General features: G+C 43.3%; 1 protein-coding gene across 6 annotated transcripts in view; it reads right to left on the bottom strand.

The window, feature by feature from the left end:
• The window catches only part of TBL1X (transducin beta like 1 X-linked), a 206,147-nt gene that overhangs the window by 36,850 nt on the left and 155,973 nt on the right, over positions 1-13,324 (bottom strand). For all 6 annotated transcript variants that reach the window (XM_027675136.1, XM_027675139.1, XM_027675137.1 and 3 more), the window contains 2 exons: positions 8,889-9,034; positions 5,781-6,030 (listed from right to left, as the gene is read on the bottom strand). In XM_027675136.1, the coding sequence (XP_027530937.1) occupies positions 5,781-6,030; positions 8,889-9,034 (396 nt within the window). The remainder of the gene's footprint in view (positions 1-5,780; positions 6,031-8,888; positions 9,035-13,324) is intronic.

Raw genomic sequence — 13,324 nt, 5'->3', positions numbered from 1 at the left:
TACACCCATCCAGGGATGAATTGGTCCCAGCCGTTCTAACCAGGACACCGCCTTTTTATGACAGGTTGATATATGGGCAACTTTCAGGTAATGACTAAGGACGCTAGTTATCATTTTTCAATTTCACATTATTCAAACCCATCCTAACACACGCCAGTTCTATGGAATCCAATAAAAGTAAAAACTTGTTTTTGGGAAGGTTTGGGAAGTTTCTCACAGCTTTCATTTCAGCTGTCTTTTCTACCCAGTAGGTCTCCCGGTACTACTTTTTTCTCCCAGGAATAGTCATAAAGGACTTTTCCTTCTCAACATTCCAAGAAAAGGTCTGCAACTCTTTGTGAAAATTCTTCTACTGCAAATAGCTGTGAGAATCATTAATGTTAGATCTGAGAAATCAAGGCTTAGAGTGTGGCTATAAACCTGAACTGATCTTTAAGGCTTTCCTTTTATTAATACATTAATAATGCATGTTTCTTTGGATTAGAAGGAAATAAGTCTGAGTGGTTCTCTACTGCAGTCTGAAGAGGGGATGGGACACGAGGAAGGGTGCAAGTGGAAAGCCCAATTCATGCATGCACACTGTCTTTTGTCAGCTCAGGAGGGGAAAGGGCCAGAACATAGGGTGGAGCATGAGACAGACAAGCAGGGGAACAAACCAGGATAGGGACACCAGCAAAAGGGGGAGGTGTGGGGGGAAGCAGGGAGCAGGCAAACTCATGACAAACCTGGGCATCTCCAGGTTGTGCACTGTGTAGTGTGAATACAATGAAACCACATAATAACAGTAAAGTCCATATGATAACTGTAAGGTCCATATAATAAAGTCCTGCCAATTGCTGTATGCTTTTCTCCACGCCTGGAACTGTTCCCATCCTGAATCTTGCTCCTTCACATTTCACCCTTACTTATTTGTTTGAAAATGTCTGTTGTGATAGTCCTTCTTGCAGCATGCTGTGACACAAGAAATAGTTAATATAATAATAATAATGGCCAGTCTTCGCGAACGAAGATTTTGGGAAAGGTCTTTTACCTTTCAAGCCTGCGCAATGGATTTTTTAGGTGAGACACAGCCTGCGCTGAACTGAGCCCACCCTTTAATCCTAAGGTTCATCTGCCGGGGCCAAGCGAGCTTGGACAATGGCAGTGAGGTCCTCAGGACGTAGGTTTGTTTAGAGTGACCTTCTCATAGATGGATGGCCTCACAGGGCTAACGGGCTCCATCTGCCCGGGGGACTGGGATTTGAACCTGCGTCGCAGCGGTGAGAGTCCCGCATGGTAACCACTAGGCCACCAGGGGTCCCGACAAGAAATAGTTAATAACAATATAAACAGAGAAAGCAAAATTTTAAAGCAAGTTAAAAAGGGTTTGTTTAAGTGGACTTGGGGGAGGACAGATCTGCATCTTCCAAATCAGTTTGGACAGCTGCATCTGCTGAGTGACTCCCCCCTTAAAAAATTGTTTCCAGCCCGAGATGCCACTGCTCCATGGTGTCTAAAAGCTTAGTGATAGTGGTCTGCTGTGGACTATGAGATCCTGCTGAAGGGATGGGTTATGCAGGATGGAACGCAGTTGAGGGGGTGTTTGTGTTAACACAGCACCCCTGGAGCTTGCTGCCTTGTTTCCTGACAGTTCACAGGTGCACTGTTTAAGATCTGGCATTGAATTAAAAGTCACTTTTCTCCTTAAGTCGGGTGATTTTTTGGGGGGCAGCAGTGCTCCGTAGATGTTAGTGAGGGAGCAGCAACCCTTAGTCCAGTGTCTGCCTTTGCCACATCGCTTGCACAGTGCCTTTGGAAGCTCAAATTTTGTGGTTAATTGTGGGCAGTTCTTTTTTATATGTCCTGTCTCACCACAGTGAAAACAGGTTTGTGGTCCAGCTAAAGCTTCAGCTATTAGTCTTGCTTTATGAGAATTAGACTCCACATTATGACATGCCTTAACCATGACCATAGGAGTGAGGTCTTTAAGAGTTCTTAATATTTGTTGGCAATCGTCATTAGATTGTTCTATAGCCAGCCTTAAAAATAGCGCATCTTGAGCTTCTGGGTGTTTGATTTGTTTTGCAATGGCTTTCTTTAGCCTTTCTGCAAAGTCTATGAATGGTTCTGCTGTTTTTTGTTGTACTTGTGTGTATGAAGGTGTAGGTTCATCTGCCTCAGCAATGGTTTGAATAGCTTGGGAGGCTAGATTTTTTGAAATGTCCAATTCATTCATAGGAATCTTGGTTTGGGCCTCATTGGAAATATAAGGTCCCGCTCCATAGAGCCTATTAAAGGACTCCAGAACTGGGGTCCCTGTGGTTACTGAGGCTTGCTGGGCATGCTGGCAAATGCGAGTTTGCCATTCGTCCAGGCAAAGTGTTGCTTGCATGTCAGTGAAGAAAGCGCTCACTAATTCCTTTATGTCATTTGGAATGAATGTGTATGCAGCAAAGAGTGAACTCAGTACCCTTATTACATAAGGTGAGTTTAACCCGTAGTCAGTAATAGCTTGTTTTGTATCCTTCAGAACTGGGAGGGGGATGGGTTCCCAGACAGGGTGATTGTCGGGATGATAAAATACAGGAAATGCTTTAACCAAATTCAAATCATCAGCTGTTGACACTTGTTCCTTTATGTAAGACCATCTGCTCCTCTGGGCACTGGCACCGGAGAAGCCAGGACCATGATTACAAACATGTTGGCATGTATGTGGAGACAGGGAGGTGGAAATAGGTGGGCTATGGGGGAGTGGTGGGCCTTGTGGGGGACAATTGCAATCTACCGGTGTGGAGGAACAAGTACATCCACAGGGTGGTGGTACTGAAGGGGTTAAAGCGCCAGCTACTGGTGCGGTGGAATAAGCGGTGCTGCCGTGGGGAGTGGGGCATTGGAAAGGAGTACACGGATGCGTTGAGGGTGGGGGGGGATGGAGGGGGGAGAGGGGTTTTTTGGGTGGGGGGGGGGGGGGGGGGGGGGGGGGTGGGGGTGTGGTGCCGGCCGGGCTCGCACGGGCGGGCTGAGGGGTGGTGCCGACGGGGCTCCCGCGGGCGGGCCGGGGAGCGGGGCCGGCAGGACGCGCGCGAAATCTTCGCACGCCGTTTCTCCACGCGGCGTCTGGTGCCGCGCTCACTCCCCGCGCCCCTCGGGCCCGTGCGCGCGCACACCACCGCCCAGTTCGCCGACGCCATGATGCAAAAACCGCTGGCATTCCGCGCCCCGTTCCTCCCTCCTGCAGTCCGCGCTCCCCTGCCCCCCCCGCCACTCCGCGACTCCCGGGGCTTGTCGCCCTCAGGGGATCTGGACCTGGACGTTTTGGATTCTTGGAGACTTTCATCCAAACTGGTTATTTGGTGTTCCAGCACCATCAAAATCAGTCTCCAGGCAATTAGTGCTTCGGCTGCGTTTTTGTCCCGTCTCCTTTTGTTTCCATATGCGGTGTCCAATTTTTTTCCAGTCTTGTATTTTTAAATCGTCCGAGACCACTTCGCCGCGGTTTTCCAGCCATTTTGCAAGCGATTTCGCCGACTTTTTGTCTAAGGGGTGTCCATGTTCAACAATAAAGTCTCTTAGCTTGCTGTATACAAATTTTTGAGGGGTTGATAGCCAGAGGCCCATTGCAAAATTACTTAGGCTTCTGTTAGTCTGTAGTTGGTTTTAAAGTTGTTTTTGTGAGGGTGGGAGATGGGATTAGAGGTCTTCCCAGAGCTCACCTTTCTTGGTGCAATGGCTGTCTTGCCGTGATCTGGGGTTCAGCCGGGAAGGACCAGCGGGACGAAAACGCTTCCCTCTGCGTCGTCTGAGCCCTTGTGGCATGTGGGAGGTTTTCTTAAGAAAACCTCTACCTTTGCCAGGCCCCATTTACCGCGCTCCGAAGAGGGAACGGGACACAAGGAAGGGTGCAAGTAGAAAGCCCAATTCTCACGTGCACAACGCCTTTTATCAGCTCAGGAGGGGAAAGGGCCAGAACATAGGGCGGAGCATGAGACAGACAAGCAGGGGAACAAACCAGGATAGGCACACCGGCAAAAGGGGGAGGAGTGGGGGAAGCAGGGAGCAGGCAAACTCATGGCAAACCTGGGCATCTCCGGGTTGTGCACTGTGTAGTGTGAATACAATGAAACCACATAATAACAGTAAAGTCCATATGATAACTGTAAGGTCCATATAATAAAGTCCTGCCAATTGCTGTATGCTTTTCTCCATGCCTGGAACTGTTCCCATCCTGAATCCTGCTCCTTCACAGTTCTCTATTTGTGATAAGCTGATAATCAGTTTTCTACCTTAAGAACTTGTTTTTTCCTGGTCCTGAGACAGCAAGACATTCCCCCCAAATTTTCATGTATCAGCTGAAGAAATGTGTCAAAAACCAAAATGTCAGCGTTTGATATGTTTAAAAGTGCTTTTTTGTTACATTTGGTTTCTCAAATGAAAAATGTAATTTAAATAATTGCATTTTTATTGGGGGAAACTATCCTGTCTAACTGGAATTCTCTGAAGAAAAACCTGGTTTGAAAGCATTTTCCCTACTCACCCACAGAGGAATCTATTCAGATCAAAGAGAAGATGGAGACTGATAAAGATATCTACACTGCAGAACAAACAAAATCTGTTACATGACTACAATCCTGACCTGTTACTTGTCTAAGCCAAAGAGCTGTTGGGACTTCTACAAAACCTGACATCCATGTACCTCTAGAATTCCCTAAGAAGGCAAGTGGGCAAGTGGGCAATAAGGTCTCATTTAAGTTAGGCAGTACCTAATAGGAATTGCACACAGAAACCAGAACCAGTAATCACATCTGCCTCACAGTGTTAGCATATCATCAAGATCTAGTTACACTAGCAGTTTGTTACACTCTAGTTACACTCCACGTTTGACATGTCTGACTTTAGATGTCTAAGACACGAGTGCAGTCTCCCTTGGTCATACATGAGCAAAGGTGAATTCAGAGCTCTTGAGAACTGACTACTCCCACAAACCAAGGAAATCTCAGGAAGGTTGGATTTTCTATTAGGTACCTGCAGCAAACCGTATGACTAAGCACATGCTATTAAATAAAAGGCTGAGGAACAATTTTCCTCTCTGCCTTCAAGACAGGTTGGGTGCATCCAAGCTGTCTGCTGGGAATGGTCCTTGGCACAAGTGACTCCTTATCCTGTGCTTGTCAATGCTGTATAGGGACGGATAGTTGGTATAGTCCAAACTGGACTAAAGACCATGACAGTAAGGCTATGGATAATCCTATGCTCAGCCCCATTGTACAAAAATGGAAGCTGATATAGGCCAAATTGGGCCAAAGACCATGCCAAGGCAATGGATTCTCATAGGACAGTTACTGCACAAGGCTACACTCTGGTCATACTGTATTTACAAAGGTATGGCTTGTAGGTCCCAGCCTCTCAACCCACCTTTCTCCTAGCCTGGCCAAAATGACAAGCTTTGGCTACAGCTTGTCCCAAATTTTATCAAATATCTAAAAGCACCTATAAAGCTGATAATATCAATAAAGCCTCCTCTAAGGAGAGAGCATAGAGTTCCACTTCTTGATCCTGTCTTCAACTTGCAATTCTGAAGACATCTGAAGTTTCTGGATTCTGAGAGGAGACCAGTAAAGCACAGCACTGTGACATGAAATGTCGCTTTTACTTGGTAACCTTTCTAGAAATACCCGGTCCTCCTGAAAGGACTGCCCTTAGTTCTACGACCTTGCAGAAAGTACACCTTGCACCCCACCTTGCAATTAAGTACAAGAATATCACTGAAACAAAAACTGCCCAGAAGTGGCATATTGTCTTACTTATTGCATGTGCCCCATTCTCCTCTCCATTCACAGTGGCTTCTCCGTTCTTTGGTGTGTTCTGCTGGGAAACAGCAGTCGTCGTTGCTCCTGCTGTCGCTGCCGTTGCTGCCGCTGCTGCCGCTGCACTGGCTTGTTGCTGAGCGAGTTTCTCTCTGAACGCTTGCTGTCGGGTCTGAACAACATCAGGCATCACTGCGTCTATCAGAGACAGTGATTCTATTGGCCTGCCGTCAAATACTGTACCATCCTGCAGGGAAAATGAGCAGAAGTGAAACCCCAAGCTTAGGATCTTCACCTCTGAGGCTGGCAAAGAGGTAATGATGTAGGGAAACAAAACTAGTTTGTGTGAAGATACTGCACTTTGACTTATCCAACAGTGCCGCATGACTATGGACCGGCTCTCTCTCAGATCCATGACGGTGGTACTCATGGTCCACTTAGAAATCTGTTCAGTAAAAAAGTATTCTGTTGGAATTTTATAGAAAATCCAACCTAATAAATGCTTTACAGATGCGACAGAAATTATCCTGTGAGAAAAATATGTCTGACGGATGACAGAAGGTTTCAGTTTGTTTTCTATTTGAAAAAAAGAGTCATGGCTAAAGCCATGACAAAGGCAAACAGACTTTGGTTAAACTGTTTGTCTTCCTGCACTTGCAGGAGCATAGGAATGGAATGGCAGAAGCTGATGAATAATGAAACTCAGCCAAAACATGATGGATGCACAAATTCAGTGGTTTCTTACACAGTGTTCATCAGCCCAGCACCACGCGTTGCAGCCGATTCACAGGACATCCTTGCCATTACTTTTCCTTTATTTCACCACTTTTATTCATAATAGTAATGACTTTCCTTTGGATTTCTGTAAATTAGGCTTCAGATTTAACAACCAATTGAATAAATTTTTAAGGGCTGTTTTTTTAAGACTTAATACAGACTCAGATCAACAACTGCTGTATCTACTTAGCTTTTCTTCACTTTCACTTTCCTATTAAATATAGGAAAAAGATTTTAGAAGTCTTTATAAAGTGCCATTTTACCAATCTTCTGCAAACTCCCTTTAATTCTTAGAAATAATAATGGCCCAGCAGTGAAAGATTTGTGCTTGAGAAATGGCAGTTAAGATTAGGGTATGGATAGATGATGTAACTGGTAAACAATATAATTTTCAATAGATAACAACGACTAATAAGGAAGAGTAGCTGTTTGCCTGACTGGTATGCTTCTGCTGGACTAGTCATTGCATTACCCCTTAAAATTACAATATTAAGATAATACATATTTGTTTCCTCATGGTGAAGAAAAATGAGGAAAGAGTCATCAGACAAGAAAAATATCATCTCCCTTTCTCCTCAACATCTTTTTATGTAAATGTCTCTGCTGACATTTATTTGAATATTGACTCAAATCCTTGCTGCGCAATAAACAAAAGGTTTGCCAATGGATTCTGCCATCTTACATTTTCAACTGTAAAACTGCTCACTGGACTATGACTGCCCTCAACACACCACAAACAATAATTTTATACACACTAGTTTACAGATTATACACAGTAGTTTACTGATTACTTGCCACTCTTAAGTAATACAGGTAAAAAAGTACATATGAAGCATAAACGTAGCCCTTACTGGCATTCAGTTGTAGCAAAAATGGCCTTTGCTTAGTTGTAACATATTTAACAGGATGTACTTGAACAGAACCATAGAGTGGCTTTAATTGGAAGGGAGCTTAAAGAACATCTAGTTCCAACCCCTGCCAATGGGCAAGGACACCTTCCACTAAGACCAGGTTGCTCAGGGCCCTATTCAACCTGAATCAAACCAGGATGAGAGCAACATAAACCTTAATGGTGACAATAGGCATATTTTTAGATTGTTCTCTCAATTTAGGGCAGTTCTGAAACTGGACCCATGCAAAGCAGGCCCTTACAGGTCTCATACAACCTGAACTGATATAGGTGCTGTTCACAGCTGAAAGTTTCTAACTGTGTGGCTCCAATTTCAGGCACAGGGCAAAATGTTAAGTAGCAGCGAATTGGGACAGCTTCCTAACACGGGTTTGTTATTACAACTGCATCAAAGTGCAGCCTGGCATCAATGTCAAATGTCATTGCACCAATTACACATAATATGTGATTATCAAGTCATAAAAAGAAAACCACACAAAATGTTTGGATAAAAACGAAAGAGTTTTCAAACTACACATTGCAAACAACAACACCTTTTCTTCATTTTATATCCCTTTGTTCTCACCCATGCTGTTCACATGCTACATTCAGGTATAGAGGAAAAAGCAAAAACTTTTTTGTAATTTTATTACAGATGTCTCTCAATGACAAATATCTATGGTAAATATCTTGTAAAGCAGTGCTTGCTTATCTGTCATGCTTCACTCCCTCTCAAAGCATCATGTCTTTAAGGTTGGCAGGGCAAAAACATTGCCTTTTCCCACATCCCTTCTTTGTTTCCCCCGGCAGTTCAAGGAGAACAGAGACACTTTGGGGCTGCTTGTACAATCCCCACAGACAACCTGCACCCCAGACACAATCGGAATTTACACACACCGGTTTCACCACGTACAGGATGCCTGGTCTTATATGATCTGAGTCAAAGTCACTGAAATTACTCTCCAGTGACCTCCATGGATTTTTGATCAGGCTTCTCATGGCTTGCAAGCAGTGCTGCCTGCTAGGAGGTGTCAGGGAGTGAAGTTTTAACCTACATTGCAGGTTTTCCTGCCAAATTCTGCTGTGACCTTGAAAACACAAGACTGTAAAAACACAGATGGCTCTTCTTGTTTGCTGCAAGAAGCTGTGCACCCCACATCTGTTGACTGGGGTAGCAGAAACACCATTAATATTCATTTAAACAGCACAAAGAAGGCCTCAATGTCACAGCTAAAAACTGAAATATGTCTCAGAGCTTTTCAGCTCTCACATGGGGATGGGGTGAGGCACGAGGAATAAAATGAAAGCAGATCAAGAGAAACTGGGTACCAGTGGCTCGTGTCTCTGGGCTGTTGGGATGTGTTGCTCGGCACATTCCAGTGTGCTGGCCAGCGGGGGCAGTGGCGGTGGCACAGGGGGAGGGGGTTGGTGGTACTTACTTCGTTGATGCTGATCTCAGCCTCCACATACTGGAGCCCCTTCTGGAGGATGGAGATGAGTGCGGCAGGTGGCACTAGTGTTCCGTTGATGTTGGACTGGCTGATGTGGCTCTCGATACCGAAGGTAAAGGCCGAGTGGGAGAAACCTGAGAGCAGGAAAAGGAAGCCATGACATGAAATCTAAATGCACCAGTCAGATACACCTTCATGGTCTAAAAATAATTCTGTCCTGAGATCTGAGAGACACTGCCGTGTAAGCAGAAGGATGTGGGCTGGCGGCATGGAGCTGGGGAGGTCAACCAGAGTCATCCTGACCACCCATCCCCCACCACCTGGGGAGGTGTACAGAAATAGAAATGCAGGCAGAGAAAAATAACTGCACTAACTGAAACAAAAAAAAAACAAACAACCAAAACACATAAAAAACATTGATTGCCACAAGGGCAGGTCCAGCTAAAAAAAGTGCCTCAAGTCTCCATTTCCCTTGCTGAATTTCAGTGTTGGCTGTTTGCTGAAGCTGCACACTTAAATCCCTACCAGCGTGCAAGTTGTATAAAATCCAGGCATAGATGCAGCTGACACAGGGGAGACATTCCCTTATACCAGGGATTTCAAATCCTCTCTCATTTATTGTAGAGTACAATATGATGGGCAGAGTATTACTATTAAAATGTGAAACTAAAGAAAGACCTAATTTCTGTGTGTGAACAGTAACAGCAAAAGTAATTAATTGGGATCTGCCAGGCAGCACATGACAAGCCAATGTTGCAGCCTGTATTTTAGCCAGAAGTCTTTCTCTTCCCTGTTTTATTTTTGTCATTGTCTGAGTAATCAAGCAGCAGTGAGGGTGATGGCACCGAAAATCAAAGGATTTCGGTGGACAAATTTTAAAGAGTGTTGCCTTAAATGCTGGCTGAAGCTGCTCAGAACTGTTGCTGGGTATGAAGGCGAGCACTGCAGAGCAACTGCACGTAGGGGCAGCTGTGGGAGGGGGGAGGGGGAACAGGATGTAGATATAACTGTAGGAACCCATTTATCATCACACTGTCTCCAGAGCATTAATCTAACATTAAAAGCCTTGGGGAAACCACCCATGCGCTGTCTCAAACAGGAAGAACCCTCACGGTCTCCACCAACTAGATAAGAAAAAAAAAAAAAAAAGTAAAAAAAAAAAAGCAGCTTTCAAATGAAAATACTGCCATTAAATATAGCTGTGCCTCTTCCCCTTGTCAAGAGTAGTTTCATTTATAGTTTTGTTCGTTAAGGGATTTCCCCCATATCACTGCAATGTCCACTTGTGTGCAGGCTGGGGATGTAATTTTGGGCTTGTGCCACAGTAATGCTTTTTTTCTCTCTTTTCACATCCTTTTTGCAGCTAGTTCAATTATGAACATAGACAGTTAACAAAAACAAGCTGAGAAACAGAATGCCTCCCACCACAGGCATTGAAACTGAGGTATGTATTTCTCTGTGATTCTCCCCTTCCCCCCCTACACATTTTATTTTGCTGCTGCTTTTCTCTTTTTCCTGGTAACAACCTCCATCCTCTCCCTTCCCAACCCTAACTTTCCTTCCTGGCACTCTCCCAGTTTTGGGAAATGTTTGGGATGCTTTGGACGTTTTTTAGGAAGTGGCAGGTCCGCCTATGAACAGAATTATGTAGGATTACTAGGCATGAAAATAAAGCACAGAAAAAACCCACCTGAAAAACTACAGTATCATTTATCTAATCCCTGGTCCAATTCTTATTCTGTATTGCTCTTTATGTCCTGGTCTAGTTTATGAGCTGCTGGACCCCGTGCTGTACCCAAAACAGACTATAAGATCTGCAGGGCAGTGTTTTCCCTTGTTGTTAGTTTTGTAGGACATCTAGGCATGTTACTGGGCACCACAACGAGGAAGAAATCAAGTATCAAGCATACAAAGCCTGTCTCTGAGAGATCCAGGGCCTGATCACTGAACACTGAAATCTCTGTGTATATCTATAAATACATGGCATGCAACCAACCAGAATTAGGAATCAGATCCCTCTTAATTTATATTTATGCGGTTTTCAATTAATCAACAACAGTAACAAAACTTTCTTAAAAAAGAATGGACTTAAAAAAACACATGACAAATAAATTAGCAAGTCTACATAAGAGTGAGAAAATGAAGCTGTTGTCCAAAGCACTGAAGGTGGCTGCTAAAAACCCCAGCAGCTAGTTTGTAAGTCACCAGCTCAGCAAACTGTAAGATGGTCTCTGAGTAAAACGACAGGTGGATGGCATAAAAATGGCAATCAACAAACATGGATAAAAAATGAAAAAAAATTGGAAAATCATGACTATAGATCTATGGTAGGCATAATTTTAATTATGACTTTTTACCTCTCATTATTACATTTGGTATCTTACAGACTTTTTAGTTTTCTGCTGCCACATATTAAGCCCCTTCTTTGCCAGGAGACAGATGATTATGGAACACAGCTAACCTCTTTGTCTAGTACTGAGTTGCCACATGCTTAAAGAGCAACACATCTCGCCTCACTGCATGTGAGAGAAGAAACTTCTCAGTACAAAACCTAGTTATGTTATTGCAACAAATCCTGTTATCTTACTGTTTTCTCTTGATGCTAAGAAACTATTACCAAAGCACCAGTTAGATGAAGAAACACAAAACTTCTGGCTACACTGTCACTGAAGAGCAACCTCACCCACACACCTCCAGTTGTGACAAACTTTCCTAAGACTTTATCTGAGAAGATCCAAATACTGAAACATCAGTGAAGCGAAACTGTTTAAGTGGGTGCTGCTGGACATGGTGCTTCTCACCATACAATTGTAATTAAAAGAAAAACAAACATATCAGAAACATGCTAACAAGTCCTCCAACTGACAGCTAATTCCCTCTTAATTTCTTTTATTACTGTAGCATATATAAGGCTCATATGAAAGTAGACTGCTTTTTATAAGTAACACACACAGTTAATAACATCCTCAACGAAGCTGTACCTACATCAGTTTTCTGGTAACACTGAAGAATCACCTGAGCTTTACTTTTACCTTTACCAGATGTCATCAATGTACAATGAAATGCAAAGCAAAGTTGCAGCCTATAGTTCAGTCTTACAAAAAGGTGACTTCCATTAAACAAAGGCAATTTTTAAAAAATGTTAGCTTGCTAACTTGGCCCTCCTTCTACTTTCATGAAACCACACTAGGGATGCAAAGCTGAAACACAAGCACCACCCCCACTTCCAGTCTGTCAAGGCAGTTGAGGAGCATGAACAGAGACAGAAGGTGCTCTGTAGTCGGGATCTGAAGAAAGGATGTGGTAGGGATGATGTGAAATTACAGCAGACACAAACTGAAAATGCTGTAGAAGCAGTGAAATGAATGAAAGTTGCAAATCTGTGTCCATATGCATTCTTTCTCATAAATTCTGTCATTTTGGTCACTGTAATAATCACTCTATAAAACAATAATTTCTATTCAAATAGCACCAGTAAACGAAATCTTAATGTAATAAACCCTTTGATGACACATGCAATGAGACTCTGAGCTTTTAAGGTTAAAGACATAAACACAAAGGGCTGAAGAGGAGAAAGCATGGCCACACACGGAACGGGTTTCACAGCAGTGACCCAGACAATCACTTGTGCTGTGACATGACCAGTGCCCAGAACTGCATCTTTCAGAAGACTTGAGAAAATGCTTCCAGGTTTTTTCTGCCTTAAAAAAGATGAGAAAACAGAAACCACCAAACTATGCATAATCTGTAAATACATTATTATACATGAAAAATATATCCAAATGAACAGTGAAGATCTTGGGACGATCTTGGTATGAATGGAGGTGATCTATCACCTGTGGAATAGTTGGGCTTGAAGCATTTTATAGAGCATAAAAGCAGAGAGGAACAATGAATGAAGAAAACATTACTTAAATGACCCGCCCCATCCCCCAAAAATTGTTATGCAAGTCAAAAACAGACTTGAAAACTGAGTGGAATTCCTCATTGGGAGTTTCCCACACTTTTTTGTACTGACAGTGGTAACAGGTTCCGGTTCTGTGCTGCATTTTTTCCCACACCGAGGTGTCTGTATATACTCTCAGTGGTACATACACAGCCATTTGGGAATTCTTGCCCAAGGCAGTGCCAAAAAATGCATATGTAAGGCTGTGTTTTGCAAAATTTCACTGATAGGTTTTGCTATAACTGCAAAAATGGAGATGATAGAGATTTTTTTTCCTTTGACTGCTCCTTTTTCAGTCAAAAATGGCCTTCCTTTAAAACTAGATTTGTCATTGATCATAAAATGACTAAGTTTTACTTAATGAACATAATGATGCTCTTTGTGTGCTTGTTTGACCTGCGGACTACATAGTTTTAATTGTTTGCAACATGCCTGGCTCACAGCAGAAATGCCTGTCAAATGTAGGTGTAGGAAAGAC

The sequence above is a fragment of the Neopelma chrysocephalum genome, unplaced genomic scaffold (assembly GCF_003984885.1).
Source record: "Neopelma chrysocephalum unplaced genomic scaffold, ASM398488v2 Primary Assembly neopelma1_25, whole genome shotgun sequence".
NCBI lineage: Eukaryota > Metazoa > Chordata > Aves > Passeriformes > Pipridae > Neopelma > Neopelma chrysocephalum.
The sequence above is the reverse complement of the archived record's forward strand: the minus strand, read 5'-3'. Positions and strand labels throughout refer to the sequence as shown.